Below are 21,786 nucleotides of genomic sequence, written 5' to 3' on the forward strand. Positions count from 1 at the left end.
CTCTCTGTCTGTGTTTATTGTTGTAGTTCTAGTGCACCTGGTTCCGCCCGTCCTGCCCAATCAGGGCGGCGAGGCGGATGACAGGCAAGCCAGGGAGCCAATAACATTACGCGAAGTACAAGGAGCCTGCCTAAGCCGGTCCGCCATGTTAGGGCCGTCGCAACCGCTGAGGAGGGGGTTCTAGTGCTGAGCTGGTAGTTACTACGACGTGGGCTACTACCAGAGCCGTGGCGGGCGGTGAGTGGCAGGCTCCGACTGCCTGTTCCCCCCCGAAATTTGGGTCAATAGGTGACTGCGGGCTGGGGCTGCCTGGTAGGGTTGCCTGACAGGGCTTCCCTTGCCTCCCGAGGAGCATGGAGCCGCAAGTGAACCTTCGCGTCAGGTACCGCGGGGAAACCCAGAGCTTCCTGGTGTCAGACACAGCGCACACGACGTGGGCCGACGTGGAGGCCATGGTGAGCACTGCGCCACTTCTCTCTTGGCTTCCGGCACTTGCTCATCTTATGGGGCATTAACATTGGTCTTTTTTCAATCTACTGTGGCTTCTGTTTGTTTGTTTGAGCTTTGACAGGTGACTTTTACTCTTTGTTTTCTAGTTAAAATAACGTGGAATAACTTGTTCTAGATAAAATTTCATACGGGTTGGGATTTTTTTTTGGTGTGTGTGTGTTGTTCTAATCCACAGTTGTGGCTATGTGGAGATAATGATATCGAGTAGTAAAACACATATAACAATATGTGTTTTAGTACTATCCTGCTGTAAAGCAGACTTTGTTTTGCTTATCAACCATTCTTTTGTTCATTCAGGTAGGGAAGCTTCAGTAATGCTCATCTGTTGCTTATAGAGCATCTTCCTGATTTTACTCTTCTCTGGGTTATCTAGCTGCTAATACGCCATATGCTGAAACCCTTGCTTAAATGTTTATTTCTGGTTCTTGTTACTGCAGTCTCTTCTATTGGGTGAATTTTAATCAGTGCAATAAAGATTCTGTTGGTTATGATGTAGTGGCAGTGTTATTTCTTATTTATTCTGTCACAGTTCTTTTGGTTGTTTGTTTGTTTGCTTATTACCAGTTTTATTTTTTCTCTTTAATTCTTTTTTAGCTAACGTAATATATGCAGTGGGATATTTTTTCATGAGGGACTTACTCAAATTCAAAACTTAAGTTGTATGATGCTTTCCTAGTTGTATTTCAGCCTTCAAGAAAAGGTGTTAGTTCAGTCTTAAAGTAGTTGTTGATGGGTAGACTGCATAGGAATGCTTGAGTGGGTTTGTGTTCTATTTGCATCAAAGCTGGAAGCAGATTGCTTTTAATCCTCAGTGCTCAAGGAATGAGTGTGCTTAGTTGAGGCATGAGTCTCTATTGCATTAGGGTTACTTCTCTAACCAAGGGTTGGTTCTCCGCTTCGCAGTGTTTTGTGGTAGTACTAGCTAAATTGATTACTGTGTTTTTACTGTATTATTAAATATGTCTAGTGTTTAAAAAGGACAGGCAGATTTATGGCTGTAGCTTGAAGTTTTGGGGAAATAACTTATGGTGTAGAGATATATTTAAATCAGCGTTTTCTTCGCAGAGAAAGAATCTTGTTCTTTCATTGCACTCCCAAAATTAATTTGGGCTGTATCACTGAAAGGACATAGTCACATATAGATTCTGCGATAGAAGTAGCTCTTGAAAGGCTGTCTGGTGATCCATCTACTGTCTTCCAGGATGGCTAGAAGTCTTTTGTTAGAACCAGGCTTGCAGAATATGTCTCAAGTAGAACAGTCTTGGAGGGAAAGTGCAGTTTGTATGGAAAAAAATGCATGTGAACCTCAAGGTCTTATTCAGTGTAACAATTGCTTTTGTTTGCAGTTTAATAATACAGTTTACAGTCATTCAATATTTTGGATTCTGCCCAGTTAATACAATATAGTAGCTGTTCGGATTTGTTGTTCTTATTTGGAAATGCATAATGGATTTACATGTTCAGGTGTACAGTGAATCTGCCAGGGAGTAGTAGAATTTAATATTTTGTTCATCTTAGTTTGCATTTATTCTAGTTTCTCAAAACTCAAATAGGTCTGTTGGGGAAAAGAAAGACTGCTTGCCAGTACCAGGTGTTGTTTAATGCACAAGATAGCGTTCAAAGATTGTTGGCTTTAGCTTCTGTAAATTGCAGTGTTTTCCAAGACTGAGTTCATTAACTCTGAGCAAGTCCCCCTAGCATGAAGAGGCTATTCTGTGATCTTGATTGCTGGGTAAATGTTAACTAGATAAGTTGGAACACTAAGTAATTGATTTTTTTGCTTTTCATTATGGCAAGTTGGTAAAAGGTGGGGTGCAGGGAAGGCACTGGGAAGAGTACTTCAACTCCAGAAAAACAGACGTTGTAAAAGTGTTTATTTCAGTTGAGAAACTGAGAGGGAAGGGTGAAAAGATAAACCCTTTTTTTTCCTGTTAATAACCATGATTAACTGAAATCTGCTGGACTCCTGTCTCATAGTATTTGTTTTTCTCCTTTTGCTTACAGGTTAAAGTTTCATTTGACCTGGATGACATTCAGATAAAATACATCGATGAGGATAACGATGAGGTATAATACTGCTCCCTGCCTCTGAAATACAACTGCTGTGAACCTTTCTGCCTCTTGTAGTTAGTCCTTCTGGAGCATATGTTTTGCAGCTCAGAGGAAAAAAAAAAAAAAAAAAAAAGCCCTTAGTCTCTTGGTTTCACTCTTAATGTAGCATTCCTAATTTCAAGCAGAAGCTATTGCTTCTGTTTTTCACACCAATATAACTCAACAGAAACAGATAGTAGTTCTTTGTGCTCTGAGGAGTGGGTAGTTCTGTTGAAGAATTTTTAGTTATCTTAGGTTTTTTTTTATCAGAGTAAGGTACTTGTAACTGCTTGTGCCTGAAGCCAGGATAAAGCCGAGTCTCTTCAATATACGTTCATTCTTCTGAGATCCCCAGGCGTTAGCATATGTTTACTTCAGTGATCTGGTGTGCTTAAATCCCCTGCTTATTTAATGTGAATGCTATAATCTGCAAGCAGATTACTGACTCAGAGGCAAATAAGTTACTTCCAGTTGTCCTTGTTGAGTAACTTCCTGCTTGGCATAACTTTGACCTCATTCTTTCTGCTTATCTAGATATTTAGATTGGAGTGTAGCTATCAAACAGAACACAATTGCTGAGCACTCTGAGCTCCACAGATTGATTTGCCACTCGGCTAAATTGCAGAGATGAGGACAAAACAAAAAAATCCTAATAGGAAATGTCAGGATGCTTCCAGAGACATGTCAGGGAAAGATTCTGACCTTATTTTCCAGCCTTTATCTCTCTCATTGTCAACGTATGTGTATACTTGTTTAATGTGTATATCTGTTCAAGATCTCTTTCATGTGCTAATAGAGTAAACATTGATCCGAATTATGTAGTGCTGTTGTGGTTAAATGGCTCCTTGTATGAGTAACTTCTTTGTGCAAGTTTTGATTTAAAAAAAAAAAAAATGAGCACATGTAGTAGATTGTGTTGCCTTGTTTGTGATCAAGAACGCTTTAAGTGCTGTATGCTTGGCATTAACAGCAACTGGGTCCAACTCTGTTTACTTGCGTAGCAAGCCTTGTGATATCAGCACTGGCTTCTGCTGAATGAGACCATGCTTATTCTGGATGCTAGCAGAGCCGAGGCCGTGCTAATGGTGCAGACCTAATAAAGAACATGATCTACTCCAAAACACTTCAGCATTGTTAATAATTAAACATTGCAGCAATAACAAAAATCTGAAGGGGCGATAAATACTTGGAAACTGAATAAAAGTGCATTTACTTCAAAAGCATGTTAATTTCTAAAACTACAAAAATAATTAACCAGCTGTTACTCATTATTTCTCTTTGCAGGTGTCTGTAAATAGCAAAGGTAAGCTGCTACTTTATCGAACTAAAATCAGGCTTGTTAATAGACTTCAGCTGTTAACTTAGGGAGAAACAGCTGAGTAACCTTGCTTGTTGGAATTCTATATATGGCTAGGCATCAAATTCTTCCCAGTGGAAGAAAATTTATGATACGTTGTAATTTTTTTTTAAATGAGTGAGTTAATCAAATATTAAGTCTCAAGTTTGTAGGCTACATGCCTATTCTTGGTGCCACGTGTACAACAACCTCTTTAGTAGTGCTACTTTAAAATAATTTATGGAAGGCATTCCTAGATGTAAGAGTTCTTAAATACTGTACGCTAAATTTACATGTATTTCATGTAGGAAGCATTCACATGTTTCTCTTTTCTCTTCAGAGGAATATGAAGAAGCTCTGAAGGTAATTGGTCTCTGAATTTTTCAATATATTCAGATTTCTCTAATGAGGATTGTTGTAGCTGAAAAAAAAATAGCGTTATCTAGCCTGTGGAGATGAGAATAGCTCAGTTTTCTTGCTTTGGATGATAGCTTGTATATTTTGCTATACTTTAGTCCAGCCAAGCCAATTTTGATTTGGTATTAATTAGTTTGAATATGTGGTTGTGATTCAGTGCTCTTAGCACACAGTGAACAATTGCTGGTGTTATTAAACACGCAGTAATGCCATGTTTGGAGGTAGTGGGCTCTTATGAGATCTGCTTAAAAATCTTGCCATGCATTCTTCATTGTTATACTCTCTGGCAATAAAACCTCCTTTCATGTTAAGAGCTTAGTTACTTCATCTACAGTTGCTTTTTTTTTTTTTCCTAGACCAAATAAGGATTGCATTGGTTTGAATTGCACAGTACTAGTGCTTTCAGAACTTCTGGCTTGAATTTCTAATCTGAAAATAACGCATGAAAACTTATTTCAGGTTCCTCGTGAGATTTTTGTTGTTTACTGGCTTTATATAAACAGCTTTATTGTAGATTACAGAACTCCTGTAGAATATCTGCCTAATAAACTTCTTGTTTGTAGTGATCTGTCTAATAAGCGTATTGGTTACAAAGCAGAACATAAAAAGCTGGGTATGTCACTCAGTTTTTTGTGTTTTTTGTTGTTCCCTTCCCGCCTCCCACTCCCCACCACCTGCCTCTCTGGTGCAGTATAATGCTGTATTTTTACAAGATTTTGTATGTTAGTTTTTAGTGGAGTAAATCTGGTATATCGTGTAGTGTTTATTTAGATTGCAGTTAAACAAGGAAATCAACTTCAGATGAATGTGTATAAAGAAAGCTCTCCTCTGAAAGAAACTTCGTCTTGTTCTTGGCAAGTGCATGAAAAGACAGTCACAGAGAAGTTGGCGGTTCTTAAAGATGAGCTGACAGCTCAGGTAGGATGCAGAGCTGGATTACATTTTCATTAAAACAAAGAATTGGTATGTTGTTCATTTCATACCTGATTATCATTTTTACTCGTACATTAAAAACCTCTAAGCTTAAAAGTTGGTCTTTGTCGCTACCTGAATATGGCCACTGAAGGTTACAACATTGTTTGAATGTCTATAAGAGGATGTTTTGATGCTGTATTTCAAAGTATGGATTCATTCTCTTTGACCGTTCTGAATACTTCAATAAATAAAATGGACTCCTGAAGTCCTGATTTGCATTCTAGCAACTTTTGGTTGACTTGATTGCTTTGGCTTCAATGTTTAGTTGCATGTGAATGCAAATAAGGCAGAAATGTTTCAGGAAAACTTTTGTGGCTTCCTTGTCTGACTTTCCTGCTTGTTTTCTAAAGAACTTGAAATCTTCATTGTAAAAGACACTTGAGACAGCAATTGGAAAGTGGTTGCTATATTGAAAGTGTGGTTTGGTTGTTTGGTTTGTTTTGCAGTTTCACATACTTGATGTGTTAGACTTTTTTTTTTCTTTCCCTCTTCACCAGCAGAAATTAAATCAGAATAGAACAGGAAGAACAAATGAAAGTCCTCCAGAATGGTTTACTAGCTACTTGGAAACAGTATGTATATTTTCTTTTGTGCAATCCTTTAAGAATATTAAAATTTGAGAGGTTTTGGGTGGAATTGATACCTGCGGAGGCCTAAGTCTGTATATCTGATGTATATCTGATTTGTTCTCAGTACTTGTGACCTGAATCTTAAATGGTATTTAGACATCTAATCATTCTGCTATTGCAACAACAAATTGAGATTCATTGTCTAACAGTGACTGTCTAGATTGGTTTTTACAGTGTTGGTGTTACTCTAAAAACAAACAGACAAACTTTGATGCTTGCCACTTTTGTCAAAACTGGGTTGCTTGGTTTATGCATTTGATTGGTTTGAGTGTAGTTATAAGTAGCATTATTATTGACAAGGGCTGGAATAATTGATTAAACATTTTTCCCTTCAGTGTTTTGGACCTTCCGTGCTAGAATCTTTGTTGCACTCCAGGTAGTAATAGGAATTTTGAGGTAGAGCATGCAATGTGGCGTTGCTTTTGGAGAGTCTTATTTCACCAGCTTCAGAGGGGTAATAGTTTCCAGAGAACTGAAGCATGACTTTTGATGGCCTTGCTTTTCTTGGTAGTTCAGTTTAAGAAAATGAGTTCAAGAGTCCAGTGAATATAACCTATGGATTAATGAGGCATGTTAAATTGTTTTAGGCAGGTAATAACATAACTGAGAAGCATCCAGCTAAGGGTGGTAAGAATTAATCAACCAGTGTCTTTGTGAATGAAGATACGGTGGTGCAGTGGTATCTTCAAACTTCTCAATTTTCCCTTCTTTTGCATCTACTCTGTACAAACTGAAGATCTTGGATTACGAAGGAACTGCATTTAGAAAGCTTCTGGTGGATAAAATTGGGACTTAAAGATGTACAGAGACTTCAGGACAGTGTATTGGGAGTTAATTGCCTTAGATTTGTTTCCTTCACTTGGTCTAAGGCTATGGAATAACTTTACAATTTGTAACATAATTTTGAATTTGTTGTTGCTTTTTTTTAATTTATCTTGTAAAACTAGCATCGTGAATCTGCATCTCAGTGATGATTTTTTTTTTTTTTTTTTTTCCCCTCTTCAGTTCAGGGAACAAGTGGTGAAGGAAACTGTTGAGAAACTAGAGCAGAAGCTATATGAGAAGCTTATTCAGCACAATCAGTCTTCAGAATTCTCCGAGAGCTGTATTACAACAGCACCTCCCAGTTCAGAGACCCAAACAAAGAATGGTAGTCAACCTGACTGGCTAATCTCCTGCTGCAACTGCCAGGCTCGCATTGTTGGAGTTCGCTACCAGTGCAGGTAGAACATGATGAGCAATGACTGTATAGGAAACTTAACAGGTTAAGCATGTGAATGAGAGTTTGAGAAGCCATCTTCCATGTTTCTAGTCTGGTGGATGGTATAGGCTTCAGAACTATAGTATGTATCTCGTAAAAAGTTTGATCTCTGCTGTTGCAAACAGTCCTTATCTGCATAAGACTGAGATTAATAATGCTTTGAAAAAACATTTCTTAAAAGAATATAAGAGAATTTTCAGACTCCTGTTGTTCTCAAGCACTTCAGAACTTTTTCTAACATACAATGTGCGGTAGTTAAGCTAACAAAACACTTTCCTTTACAAGTAAACAAAAGCATGAGAACTATAGCTACCAGTCTGTCAGAACTAAAAGGAGAATTTTTTTTTTATGGTCAATGAGTTTAAAGGATGTAATGCTTTTATTTATTTATTTATTATAATTTTATTTTAAATGAGCTTCCCGTCATTAGTCTGTTAATAGTATGTTTTGAGCCGCTTAAGTGAGGTATAGAATGTGAAGTTTTTGTTTAAATGAGGCAGTTGCTGTAAAGGCAAGTATTTTAGAATTTGACAGTAGCAGTGAATTGAATGTCAGTAGGGGTTTTCTTTGGGGTATTTACTTTTCTTTGTTTGTATTTCTCTGGGCTGCGGTGACTCTTGTTTTTAACCAGTACTGTTCCTGTAAGAGCAATCCCCTTTACATTCTGAAAACGTAAATTGAATTCTCCATATCTCCTTGTGTAAGTGTAATACTGTTTCTGGTGTTGGATTTCACTGTAACGTTTTATTCTGTAGAATAACAGTTGTCAGTAACTTAAGCTAAACAAAATGTTTAGCTTTTCCTTGTGTATTGGAGAAGGAAATGGGAAGTGCTTTGCTAAGAAGAGAGATTTGATATAGATGTTCCAGATACTGATGTATATGGGGATGAATGAACTTCTTTCACTCAGCTGCTGCCTACAGTGATAGTTTGATACTGAGTTTTAATTATTTTTTTTAATAAATGGAAGGATTAATTGTTGTTGTTTTCTAGTGTATTAATTCTTTGTCTACCTCCTGGTAACCTTCTACCTTTACTACTTTGCAGTCTCTGTCCAGCCTACAATATTTGTGAACAGTGTGAAGCAGGAATGTATGCACATGATCCTAATCATATATTGCTAAAGCTGCGAAGACCTATGCTATGTATTGCTGAAAACTATGATGTTGCACAGTTTTCTCCTTGCCAGCCCACTACTCTGGAGCAAGTTAGGTAAATGATGGCACCTCTCAGTACCTGATAAGATTGTCCTGGCAGTAAAGTAGAAAAACCTGTCTTGCAGTTGGTATTCTGCTTTTATGAATTCAGATTTATTCAAAGTAGGAGATGGTACTCTGCAGTGCAAGTATTTAAAAATAGCTCTATACTTACAAAATGACTTTAGTCAAGAATTTTACAGAGCTTTTAATAGTAAAATAGAAAAGATGATAGGTGGGTAATAGGCTTTGAGTGGTTGCTTGTTCTTTGAGCATGTTCTGATCTGTCTTCTTTTGACCAAGGCTATTCTAAATACCTTTGACAGCAGCTATGAAGTTGTTCTTTGAGAATCATCTGGTATCCTGTTTAGAAACGAGAGGCATTACTTGAAGTGTTCTGAGACTGTATTGACTAAAGCTGAATTTTAATCAATTTAGTATGCTTAACAAAGTGACACTCTCTCTGCAGGCTCCAGAAGCAGATAGACAAAAGATTTCTGAAAGCAGAAAAGCAGAGGTTACGAGCAGAGAAGAAACAGCGAAAGGCAGAGGTCCGAGAGCTCAAAAAGCAGCTAAAGTTGCACAGGAAAATTCATCTGTGGAATTCTGTCCCTGTATTGGAAACTAGTGGCTCACCAACTCTGAAGCCAGAAAATCTCCAGCACAGTACCATACCGTAAGGGTTGTTATTAGCTGATCAATTCTTATTTGCACTGTCTGGCTGTTTGTGATGACACCAAGTTAAAGTAACAAGGAAGGCTGTGAAGTTGGTCACTCATTCAGAATATCATTTGTGATTGAATCCTGTGAAAATTTTGTCTAAATAGAATTTGCAAGATGAAGTGTTCCTTCTGAAGAGAGTAGCAGAAGAAGGAAAAAAAAAAAAAAAAAGCAACTGTGATTATATAGGTTGACAAGGGAAGGAGAATGCCTAGGGATTACAAGTGTGTACATGCAATGTAAATTAACATTGCTGCTAGCTTCTTTGAAATTCCATGTTTTCCTGTTTTTAATTGTCTCCTTATTGTCAAGTATATTCTGTGTACATGCATTCAGTGGTTTTTTTTCCTTTTCTTCTTTGGAATGAATTTAGGATGAGGCAACAGCCTTTCAAACAAGGCAGACTACTTTGCATTTTTGAGTTCCTTTAGGTTTTATGAATGCACTGGGCATTTAAGGGTTGATTAATAACTTCTGTTTGTGAGGAGCTTAAAATAGTTATGGCATCCTTCTGACTGAACAGAAATATTAAAGGAAACTCAGTGCTGCTAGTTGGAATCTTTAGAAGTTAATATTGATGGTGAACTGCTTTACCAATCCTCTGTCAGTGCACTAAACTGTTGGTAGAGCGTTTGATTTTATTTATTTATTTTCCTTTCAGGCAAATCTGTGGTACTTACTGGGAAAACAGTGTTCTTTGTAAGGCCAGATAAGAAAATATCATTGATTCAAAATCAGAAAGATAATGACTTTCACTGATAAGATAATGACTGACACTGTAGTAGCATTGCCCAAAGTGTTTTAAAACTAAATTAAAAATCAACTGAAGAGCAGTGAACCTTTCTTTTAATTCTTGGTGTTGTAATCATAATAGAGATTCTTCCAAATGAGCAGATCTTATTTTTGTATGCTTCCTTTTTAGTTAAGCAAAACAAACTGCTGTGTGGTGTTTAGGCTTGAGATTAAAACTGTACTAAAACATTAGTTTGGAAACATGTCTAGAGACAGGAAAAAAAACATAAGTATGCTATTCTGTTTTAGCCATAACAACTGAGTAACTTCCTCAGTTTTAGTTTATTTTTCTTCACCCTCCTAGGAGTCTCAGTCAACACTTTCAAGCTGTTGTCCCAACACTGAGTGCAGTTTTTGTGGATGAGAATTTGCCAGATGGTACTCGCTTGCAGCCAGGAACAAAGTTCATCAAGCACTGGCGAATGAAAAATACTGGCAACGTGGAATGGAGCTCAGACACAAAGGTATCTTTCCTTTGTTAACTCTTACATACTAAAATATTTGTAGAGAAATAAAGTTTATATGTATTAGGAATCTGAATTCTCTCTTTGAACCTGTTTATGATTTATTTTGACTAGTTAATGAACTGGAAAGTGTAGAGCAGTTAAGCTTTCCTTAAAACTGGAGAGCATAGAAGGAAAGCAATCAAGGCAAATGTCAATGAAAATGTCTTCTGTTGTTATTCTAATGTAATAATAGTGCAACCTGGTTACAGCAAGTATGTTGCATTTCTGATTTCTGGAACGTTTTCTGCTGTGTTTACTGAATTCCTGTTTAAAGATGAGTACCTTCTTACTTTGTGGTCGTAAAGACTAATGTGAATCTTTACTAGCAGCTGCTCTTTGTCTAGCATTTGTATAAAGCCTTTTAGCAGAGAAGTTTAAAATGCTTCTTTCTCACTACTTGTAAAGAGAAACTTGTAAAGTTTTTTGCCTTTTTCTATTTCAGCTGAAACTTATGTGGGGAAATCTCACCTTGGCATCTTCTGAGAAAAAGGATGTGTTGGTACCATCCATACCAACGGGACAAGTAGGAACTGTTTCAGTTGAGTTTGTGGCTCCCAATATAGAAGGAACTTACACCTCTCACTGGAGGCTGTCGCACAGAGGGGAACAGTTTGGGCCTAGAATCTGGTGCAGTATTGTTGTGGATCCCTCCCCAACTACTGACTCTTTAGAAAACAGTTGGAAGGATTTTGAGAAAGATAATATTTCCAGTAACAAACAGGCAAGTAACTCATCCAGTTTTGGGGCACTAGTGAATTGTCCGGTAGTTTGAAGAATATGCATTGTTCTCTGCAGTGATGCTGCATTCCTAACTATACTGATCTCTGGGGAATCCTTTTAGTAGTTTGCTTCTGATTTTTTTGTTTTTCTTTTTTTTCTTCAAGTTATTATTCTTAGTAGAGAAGAAAAACAACTTATTTTGCACTTTAAGTTCTGAAATAGTAATTATTTTTTGACAGACATGCAGTAAGTTACTGATCTGTTTCAGCTATGTCTCTTTTTTTTTTTTTGATAAAATGAGACAGATTTTCTTCATGTTAAATATTGTCCTTTTGGCTTTAAAATGAGCAGAATTTAATACTTTTCAAATTGCTTGTAACTTAAATAATATTCAGGCTTAATGTTTTATGGCTTACATTTGCTGCCTAAGGTATTTCTGAGATTTTTTTTGTCTTTTGCAGGATGCTTACTTGAAGACAGAAAGAAATGCTCACGTTACGGGTGAAATTGTGGAACAGGCTGAGATATCTCTGCCAACTTGTCCTTTGAAGATGAAAAATCTAGCCAGTGAGAGAGAATTCTACATCCCATCTGTTGATCTTCTCACTGCACAGGTAAAGTGCTTTAAAAAAAATAGAGATTAAACAAACAGTATTGCTTTTGATATCTATGTACATAGACATCCATAAGATTAAGTAGCTTTTAAGCTTTAGAATATCCACTATGTTTTCAGGAGGAGTATACTGCATTTTATATAGCAGAACTATTTCTCTGAATTGTTACAGGGGGCTGTCACTGCAATTAAGGTATGTGCTAAGATTTTCCTTGAAGAATTGTGGTGTAGGGTCTTTGATCTCTGACAATGGAGTACGTAATTTTCCCTCTCACTGCCTTAATTTGTGTATTATTTTCTCTAGTGAGGGGTGGACTCAATGGGAAAATGGTCTCCATCTGAGGCCGTGCCAAGTAACTAACAGAATGGAGTGGACCCTTTAAGATACTGGTATTATAGAATCACCAAGGTTGAAAAAGACCTCTAAGACCATCCAGTCCAACCATCCACGTATCACCAATATTTTCCACTAAAACATGTCCCTCAGTTCAACATCTAAATGTTTCTTGAACACCTCCAGGGTCGGTAGTTCCACCACCTCTCTGGCCAGCTCATTCCAGTGCCTGACTACTCTCTTTGAGAAGTATTTCCTAATGTCCAACCTGAATCTCCCATGGCGCAGCTTGAGGCTATTTCTTCTAAGCCCTATCGCTAGTTACATGGGAGAAGAGGAGGCCAACTCCCATCTCACCACAGCCTCCCTTCAGGTAGTTGTAGAGAGTGATAAGATCACCCCTGAACTTCATCTTCTCTGGATTAAAAAATCATGAATTCCAGGGATCTGATGCTGGGAAGTACCACGTTAGCATTCCAGTTCGTTGCTTGTTGATGAAAACGGTGGGATTTCTTTCTCTAGGATTTGCTGTCCTTTGAGCTATTGGACATCAATATTGTACAGGAATTAGAGCGAGTGCCACACAATACGCCTGTTGGTAAGGATATTCTGGTGAACTGTTGCTATAATCCTGAGTTACCATTTACTTAATGAAAACTTGTCTGGGCAAGAGTTTTTGTTCTTTGGGCTAAAGTGTCTTCCCAGCTACTGTGTTGGCTTTTTTTGTGCATCACTAGAGGAGATTTAGTTGTCACTTGCCACTTTCAGTCTCTTTTTCAATTTCACATCCCCAAGACCATAAGATTCTAGGCGTTCTAGAAGATTGCCATTTGCATTCCTCAACAAGTACCAGTGATTGCAAAGTTAATTGTCCATTTTGCCAAAGTATTTTGTAAGATAACTGCTGTCTTGGAAGAATATTTTTTTTTGTTAAGAAAGGATCTTAAAAAGTTACTTCCTGGGGGACAGTTCCTATTTCTTTAATGATAGTCATCTTCATAATCTTTGTTTTACAGACATGACTCCATGCATGTCCCCTTTGCCACATGATAGCCTCTTGCTAGAGAAACCTGGCTTAGGTCAGATAGAGGAGGAAAATGAGGGGAGTGGATTTAAACCAGTGTCTGGTAAGCAGTAATGTTGGGGAGCTTGAGAATGGGGAGGGAAGAGGTCATTTCTGATATTGTCAAATCTGATAACTGGACAGAAGTTGTTTTATTTACCTAAAGAATTGGAACTCCTGTTTTTTGCCTTTCTGTGGAAAAACAGTTTTTTTTTTTTTTGGTTGTTTGTTTGTTTTTAGAATTGGTGAGAGAACTGAATTTGCTTTTTAAGGTCTAGATTAGACCCTCACATTCAATTTCAACTTCAGATGAATTCCAAAATCTTCAACTTCTGAGGAATAATCAGTACATAGAATCAGTATTGTTAGCCTTGGCTAGGTTAAAAAAAAAAAAAAGTTTTATGCTTGTGTTTTCTTGTGGTGACATTCAAGTAATCTACTGTGTTTCCCTTTCAAAGGAATGATTTAAGTCTGCTTTTCTACAGGTACTTGTGTGGTGAAAATGAAAACTGAACATCCACTGAACCAAGAAGAAGGGGAGGAAGATATGAGTGGGACTCAGTTTGTCTGCGAAACTGTAATTCGCTCTCTGACTCTGGATGCTGCACCTGACCATAAGCCCCCACAAAAAAAGAAATCCTTGAAGAGTGAGTACTGTATTTAGCTGACTTCTGTGGCATTACTTTCCTTGCAGATATTGGCTACAAATTGATTTATACTGTAGCTAATGATAAATTTTCAAATTGTTTTTACTGATTGTTGTATTAGATTCTTTGCAAACATTCCAAGACGCTTTCAGTTGTAATGTGATAAATGAAGAAACTTCTAAGATAAAATCTCAGTCTGTTTCTAAAAAGGAATCAAAGATCCATCAGTCAGAGGCAATGACAGAAAATGGCAATGGTAAGTAAAATAAGTCTGAATTGAAGGTGAAGTTATAATAGGAACTGCAGGAAAAAAAATCAGTTACAAAAAGGTCTCTGGTGTTCTAGGACTCTGGTTCTCTTGATGTAAGAATCAATGTTGCATCAGAAAATTGGTGTCAGTGCTTTGAAAAAATGGCTATTTTGAGAGCTTTGCTTTAATTAAAGAAGAAAAATAAAAAGTGAAATTGAGATAATGTTCCAGTCAATGTTCCATTTGTTACTCCAGTCATTCAGATAAGTGCTCACAGATTATGTATGGCTGGCACTTCTGTAGTTTGTGTGTGTAGTTTGAAGCCTGTGCTTACATCTGATACATATAATTTGAAATTGAAAATTTCAACTTGAAAACTTCTGTTCTCAGTGTAACTGTTATTTCTGTTGTATTCCACCTAAATTTAATATAAGATCAATGCCTACCTCCTCCCATCATGAAATAATATTAATAAAAAAGCTCTTATATAGTTAACATTGGTAGCAAAGGCTTAAAGTTACTTCTGAGTAACTACCCTTTATGTCTAGAACAGTACTGTCTTTTGGTCTTATCCGGGCAAAATAGACAATTTTTAATACCTTTTTTTTCTTTTTCTCTTAGACGAGCTTCTACTGTCTGATGAGAGAACAGAATGCATTACTGTCAGATTTGATGAAGATGAAGGTGATGATAAAGATGATATTCAAAGTCAAGGCTCGTCCTCTTCATCAGAGGATTATATCATTATTCTCCCTGAGTGCTTTGATACCAGCCGTCCTTTAGGGGAATCCATGTATAGTTCAGCTCTTTCTCAGACCAGCCTGGAAAAGACAGGAGAATCTGAAACAGGGGCATGGAATTCAGAAGGGGAAAGGCACCCACAGATGCATAGCGTCAATAATGTTTTGACAACTTCACAAACACTGGCTGTAGTACCATTGACCTCGGAAGTTGTGGACACCTTACCCGAGACAGAAAGGTATGCTTCTAGGACAAGAATAAAGAGTTGCTGCAGGCTTTACATGGATGTTGTGATCAAGTTCAGTGTCCAAATAGAAATTGTTGTGGAAAAAAAATCAGTTTTGCATGTGCTTCTGTGTCCTATATCTGTAACTTTTATTATGAAACTGTGCTTAGCTGATCAGTGAGTAGAGAAGAAAATAAGGGAGTACATGAAGATTTCTTTTGCCTGTTTACCTAGATTTACCTATATGTGGGCACATTGAATTGAAGGGAAAAAGTAATTGTTTTGCTTTATGTTTTCAGAAATCTTGTATCTCTTCAGAATCATATCTTCCAAGAGCCAAACATATCAATTTCGGAGAATGTCTCTTCCACTCCTTATAATCAAATAAGAGAAGGTATTGACTGTACTTACTGAAGGGTGCACACATAGTTGCATTCTATTCTTTATACCTACAGTTGAGTTTTGTGTCTTTTATTATTGAGGATGTCTTTTATTATTGAGGGGAACATAAACTTATCCAAGTAATAACAGTGTATTTCTCTCAGGGTGTTTAAAATTTTATCATACAGAAGACTTGAATAACTTTGTGAATCAGGTGAGAATAGTGTCCATTGATTAAAAATGGTAGAAGAGCACTCAGAAGTGCCTGTATATATGTAGAAGTTTATCTTGCTGTGGAATTAGTATGCTAAAGCCATTGTTGCAGTTATTTGGAGCTCAGACAGCAGATCGTATTGTGGTGAAGCAGATACCCACTGACTTATCAGCCAAAAATAAGTCCTAGAATTCTTTTGATTATATTAACTGTAGTGAGAATTTTGCATGCCTAGCTTGCATCTGGGTTACCAAGCTTGAAGGTTTTAATTTAGACTGAATCTCACTTGATGTTTAAGTGCATGTTGAATCTCTTCAGCTTTTAGTTAACTGTATGTGTTCATACGGTATTTTCTTTTTCCTTCCAGAATCTAGTGGTGAAGACAAGCATGAACCAGGATCTTCTGTATTTCTAACTAGTATCCGGAAGGGCTCAGAATACACAAGGTAATGAAGCAAGCTTCACAAATTCTGTTCGTTCCATGGCCTTTCTTTGAAAACTGAGTGACTAAGAGTCAGTGGAAACCAGACAGAAGTTACTCTGGTCTGGATGGATATGTCACAGCTTCTATGTATGTAGAGTGTTTAATCCTTTCAAACTTTCATTTTATGTACAGTAAGCTAATATATTTTAGCATTAAAAAAGTACAAATTAGCAGAAGGAATGGAAAGCTTGATTCCTGAGCAGCAGTGATTCTTTTGGATAGAATTCATAGAATCACAAGGTTGGAAACAACTTATAAGATCATCTAGTCCAACCGACTTCTCATTACCACTGCTACCACAAGCTACTAAACCAGATCTCGCAGCTCCTCATCCAGACGCCTCTTGAACACTGCCAGGGACGGTGACTCCACCACCTCCCTGGGCAGCCATTTCAGTGCCTGACCACTCTCTGAGAGAAAGTTTTTCCTCATGTCCAGCCGAAACGTCCTCTGGTACAACTTGCAGCCATTTCCCCGGGTCCTGTTTGTTGCCAGTGAGAAGAGGCCAAACCCCTCTTCACCACAACCTCCCTTCAGGAAGTTGTAGAGTGCAATGAGGTCTCCCCTGAGTCTCCTCTTCTCTGGTCTAAGCTCCCTCAGCCACTCCTCATAAGACTTGTGCTCCAGACCCCTCACCAGTTTCGTTGCCCTTCTCTGGACATGCTCCAGGGCCTCAATGTCTTTCTTGTAGTGAGGGGCCCAAAACTGAACACAGTACTGGAGGTGCGGCCTCACCAGAGCTGAGTACAGGGGATGATCCCTACCTGCTCCTGCTGGCCACACTATTTCTAATGCAGGCCAGGATGCCATTGGCCCTCTTGGCCACCTGAGCACGCTGTCGGCTCATGTTCAGCTGAGCATCAACCAACACCCTCAGATCCCTTTCCTCTTCACAATCATCCAGCCACTCGTCCCCAAGCCCATAGCGCTGCATGGGGTTGTTGCAGCCAAAGTGCAGGACCTGACAGTTGACCTTGTTGAACCTCATCCCATTCACCTCAGCCCAGCGATCCAGCTTATCTAGATCCCTCTGAAGGGCCTCCCTACCCTCAGGCAGATCGCCGCCACCTCCCAGCTTGGTGTCATCTGCAAACTTACTGAGGGTACACTCAATCCCCTCATCTAGGTCATCAGTCAAGATATTAAACAAGATGGGCCCCAGTACTGACCCCTGGGGGACACTGCTTGTAATGGATCGCCAGCTGGACAAACTCCATTAACCACTACCTGTTGGGTACGGCTCTCTAGCCAGTTTCTTACCCAAAGAAGTGTATACCTGTCCAGACCATGGGCAGCCAGTTTCCCCAGAAGAAGCCCGTGAGAGACCGTGTCAAAGGCTTTAACACAGATTATTCTGTCCAACAAGAAATAAGTCCCAGTTGAGCCATTAGTGGGAAAAGATTTACATTTTAGGTGAAAGAAAGATGGCTTTTGCTGACCCAAATGTAATACTTAACCTTTCTACAGGCACCCACAAGGAGGCAGTATTGCAGGAGATATAGTTAAAGGAGCTTTGTCAGTTGCTGCCTCTGCCTACAAAGCATTATTTGCTGGACCACCCATTACAGAACAGGTAAATGTCTTTTTCCCATGTTCTGTATGAGTTTTACAGAATTCCAAAGTTAAAATTATAGGAGTTGGTACCTTAATAAAACATATGCTCTCTGTGTTGATGTTTCACAACACATTGCTGCAACAGTAAAATGTTATGCTTGATGACATCCCTTGGAAGCATGGCACTCCCACAGATGATAGAGGAGTCCATGCTGTGGAGATTGAAGCTTGTCTTTTTAAGCATAATGCAAGAGCAGTAATTCAAATTTACAAGTGACCAATGAAAGTAGGTGCACATTGCTTCTTTGTGGGTAAAAGGCCCCAGTGTCATCGCTTCATTCCAGTATAATGCAGGACCACTGCTCAAGATGGCAAAAATAAGATAAACAATCTTCTCTCTCTTGTTTTGTTTTTATCAGCCTGCAGTTACAGAAGAGCACACTGCTGCTCTTCTATCCAGTCTGTGTGAGATGGGATTCTGTGACAGGCAGTTAAACCTGAGACTGCTGAAGAAGCACAACAATAATATGGTTCAGGTGGTAACTGAATTGCTTCAAATTAGTAATGCTTCAAATTAGTAGATGCTGAACCTTCCTGGTGAAGGGGTGAATCGCCTTAGTTGAGCAAATTCTCACTAAACACTACAACATTTGCAGGCTGGCCTTCAACTACTTTGGAGATATAGATAAAACTTTGACTTCTTTTTGAGCTTTTGACTTTTTCTTCTCATGGAAATGTCAAACAATGCTTGTCACAACATTTTACAAATTGGAGACCAGAATTTCAACTTTATATTTGCTGAAATCAGATGTATTGAAGTTGGTAACTTTATACTGAATCCTTTTTACCTGGAAGTGTTATAGAATGACTTCAGCCTGCACGCTTCCCCTTTTACTGTATGTAAAATACTTTTAAGCAGCTGGGAGCTCTTGTTTTGTTGACTTCTAACACATTGCTTCCTGTTACAAAGTTTAAACTGTTTCTGTAAAATGTGGTCTTCTCTAATTTACAAGAGATACCTGCTACTTGGAAGCTGTTTCTTCTGATATGATATAGTTATCAATTTTTGTCCAGTTCATGATAGCAGTGTAACAGATTTAAACCTTATGAATCATTTTTGGGGGTGTGTGGGGGGAGGGACAGGGGAGGAAATGTTGCTCGTATGTTAAAATTAGTCTTGAACCATCAAATGACTTCTGAAAAGGCTGAAGTTAATTTGAATGGATGTATACCAGGAAAATCACTGTTTCTTGTAGCAGAATAAAGTGTAAGAGTTAATTTACCAGCAGCTATTAACTGTAACTATTTGTAGTAATTACAACAGTAAACTTATATCTAACAAAAAATATAGCCTACATAAAATATCTTGTTAAAAATTGAGTTCTACTGTAAGAAGAACCTTTCTAAGAACCTTTGAGAAGGTTCTTTGGGGGGAAAAAGAAGCGTAAAAAACCCCTGTGTTTTTTCTGCATTGTCCAGACATCCTAATACTACATAAAGAGTTAAAGTGCATAAAAAGCCAAACTTGAACTGGAGTTTGAATTCTGGTAGCATTTGGGAAACAATCCACCCCCACTGCCTGAGGTAGGGGTTGTGCAACCTATTTTAATTTGAGAAATGTAGTAACTTAAGCAGTGTTAAATATGTAGTCTCTGGCAACGGTTCTAGCTGCTTTTATGTTTCTGTAAACACATCTACAGAATTTGCTATCTCTCCCAATTTTTCCTTACATACACATACTTATTTCAAAGTTTAAGAATTCCCTCCCAAACATCCTGAGAGGTGATTTGATTCTGAAGAATCGCAAGAAACCAGTTTACATATGCTGCTGTGCAGTGGTGTATCTATAGATAATTGCTCTGAAAGTGACAGCAATGTTGACTACATTCTTTCTTTTGAATAAGCTTTCTTAGTTGCTGCAGTAGGAGACCAGTGATCCTGAGATATAAATACTACTACTTCTTCAAAATAAGGTGTTTTTATTTTGACACAACATAGCTGAAGCAGCTTTCAGTATTCTGACTGATCAGATGCTCAGTATTAGTTTTTTAAAGACCTAATACTCTCCATGATAAGATACCATTAAAATAAGTGAAGAAAAATATGTATCATACTGTTTCTGTTTTAAACCTATTTTTATAGATTGTGGAAGGTAAACTCTTAAATGCTTATTTTGGAATACAGTAGGACTATTTTGCAGTGTATCCCATCTGTCTGTACCCTAGTACAGCTGTCTACTGTGGACCAGATAAAGGCTTTTCTGTAAATTGAAATTATGGTGTTTTTCTTTCCCCACTATAACTTACATATACTGATTTGAATATCTTTTGGCTTATGCTTACTTATGATGAGGAGAGGACATGGATAAATGTAGTAGCTGGTGAAGTTAGTAAACTTAATTTGTTTGTCTGCTTTGATCTGTAATGCCCACCAGTACACTTGCTCTTTCTATGTACACCCTCATACTTAAGATTTTAATGTGTTCTGTAAATTAAGAAAAACACTAAAACGTTTGAGGAAAAGCACTTCATTGCAGATTGAGTGTGAAGTATGAAATAGTGTTTTCTTTAGGTTACCTTTTACTAGAGGTTAGATAGTGTATGCTCAGGCTTAAGATGTATTTCTATTGGCTTTGTATATTTTGTTAATGGATGCATGGTATAATTTATAATATATTCTATAGTACAAATATGACCTGTACCTGGTTTAGGATAAGCTCTTTAAATTCAACTGTGATGTAGGGGAGAGGAGGGTAGAAGACCATGTTTTCCTTTGACCTTACAATAAATCTCTTTATCTGGCTGGCTCTCATTGGCCTCTTTACAGGCAGCTGCTCTGGCTGGAGTGCTCAGCTGTGGCTGTTCCCCTCTGCCCTGGCAGCTCACTGCCCTGCCACATCATTAGGACCCTGGCGAGGTGGGTGCCCCACTTCTAAGGAGGAACATATGCTTGCCCTGTGGTGCTGCTGCTGCTGTGGTGGGTGATGGGTTAGCAGGGGGAGGTGAGGGAGTGGGCTGGAGTTACTCAGGCAGTGCCAACTGTGGGGATGCTGTGTCCTGTTGCGGCTGCAGGCATGGGGCTTCTGGGCCAGTACTAGAGTGGGCCTTGAGAAGCCTTTCAACAGGGGCTGGACCTAGCCTGGCCACTGCAGCGGCATTCAGGCCTGTGGAAGTTTGCTGTGCCCCTGTCCTGTTTTGAGGTGGTGAGGTCTCAGAGCTTGCATTATTAATTGCTTTCTGTTTCCTTGGTAGAGCTGAGGCGTGGTGGAGGAGGTGGGAAGGAGCTAGTAAACAGTAACTTTTTAAGTATGAGAAGCTGCAGCTTCACTGCCTGTGGCTTGCGAGAGACTGCAGTTATGGTGACTATGCTACAATAGTAATGGGACTCTTACTGTGTTAGAGAAGCCCAAATCACTCGGGCATTCTCGTCTTTCCCTTCTACGTTGCATGTTGTGAGAGGAGGGGAATACTGAGTTAACTGCATCAGACTGTCTTGGCTCATACTGTCTTGCACACTCAGAAGCTCTAGGAGTTCTCTAATGTACCTTAAGAGTTCAGGGCTTTGGAGGCCTCCAGGACACTAGGAGGAGTATAAGGCACTTTAGCAGATGCAGCTGAGCTCTGGGAGTTCTGTGTTTATCTTTAAACTACACTATGGTTCCTGTGAGTCTTCAGTGTTGTCCTGGGAAGACACCTGTGAGCACTGAGCAAGCCTTGAATTACAACAGAGCACACTGAGAAGAATCTAGGGCATCTGAGAGCACCCTGAGGAGGTACTGTAGGGTGCAGGGGTGTCCTCAGCCCTGTCACAGTCATACTGAGAAACACTAAGAGCAAACTGAGGAGCTCTTCAGTGCTCCCAGAGGCAGCACTTGTCCTGTAGGAGTTTAAAGGTGTTGTGCTGTTTAGCTAGGTGTCCCCCACCACCTACTGGGGCGTAAGTTAGATTCTAGCATGCTGGGGGCACACATGCATGAACACCATGCATAGCTCTGCAAGGTGACAAGTATACAGTTAGGCCTGCACTTGTGCAACACCTGCTTAGCTCTCTGTGTACACTTGCAGACACATGCCTGGACACGCATGCATGCATGCCTGCAACTCTGCTTACCTCTCCTGGTGTGACA

The 21,786-nt window shown here is 38.8% G+C and overlaps 1 protein-coding gene across 7 annotated transcripts; it reads left to right on the forward strand.

Moving 5' to 3' along the window:
• Positions 1-98: 98 nt before the first annotated feature.
• Positions 99-20,461, forward strand: NBR1 (NBR1 autophagy cargo receptor). Of its 7 annotated transcripts, none has more exons than XM_085210732.1 (22): positions 100-455; positions 2,515-2,577; positions 3,886-3,904; positions 4,278-4,300; positions 5,126-5,272; positions 5,827-5,901; positions 6,964-7,181; positions 8,267-8,431; positions 8,885-9,091; positions 10,232-10,391; positions 10,876-11,154; positions 11,615-11,767; positions 11,939-11,959; positions 12,623-12,698; positions 13,117-13,227; positions 13,649-13,810; positions 13,932-14,066; positions 14,682-15,039; positions 15,327-15,421; positions 15,990-16,068; positions 17,574-17,679; positions 18,080-20,461. In XM_085210732.1, exons 1-22 carry the CDS (start codon positions 354-356, stop codon positions 18,236-18,238), a joined length of 2,913 nt encoding a protein of 970 aa, XP_085066858.1. In that variant the 5' UTR covers positions 100-353; the 3' UTR covers positions 18,239-20,461. The 7 variants fall into 7 exon arrangements, with proteins under 7 accessions (XP_085066860.1, XP_085066858.1, XP_085066859.1 ...); XM_085210733.1 differs by having other exon boundaries at positions 5,830-5,901; XM_085210734.1 differs by lacking the exon at positions 13,117-13,227 and having other exon boundaries at positions 99-455.
• The last annotated feature ends 1,325 nt before the right edge of the window (positions 20,462-21,786 follow it).

This window comes from Meleagris gallopavo, chromosome 29, assembly GCF_905368555.1.
Source record: "Meleagris gallopavo chromosome 29, MGAL_WU_HG_1.1, whole genome shotgun sequence".
NCBI classification, from domain to species: Eukaryota; Metazoa; Chordata; class Aves; order Galliformes; family Phasianidae; genus Meleagris; species Meleagris gallopavo.

Coding starts and splice junctions, on each gene's coding strand:
- NBR1 (XM_085210732.1), top strand. CDS start 354: ATGGAGCCGCAAGTGAACCTTCGCGTCAGGTACCGCGGGGAAACCCAG. Junction 7,182..8,266: donor GGAGTTCGCTACCAGTGCAG/GTAGAACATGAT, acceptor ACTACTTTGCAG/TCTCTGTCCAGCCTACAATA. Junction 11,960..12,622: donor GGGCTGTCACTGCAATTAAG/GTATGTGCTAAG, acceptor TTCTTTCTCTAG/GATTTGCTGTCCTTTGAGCT.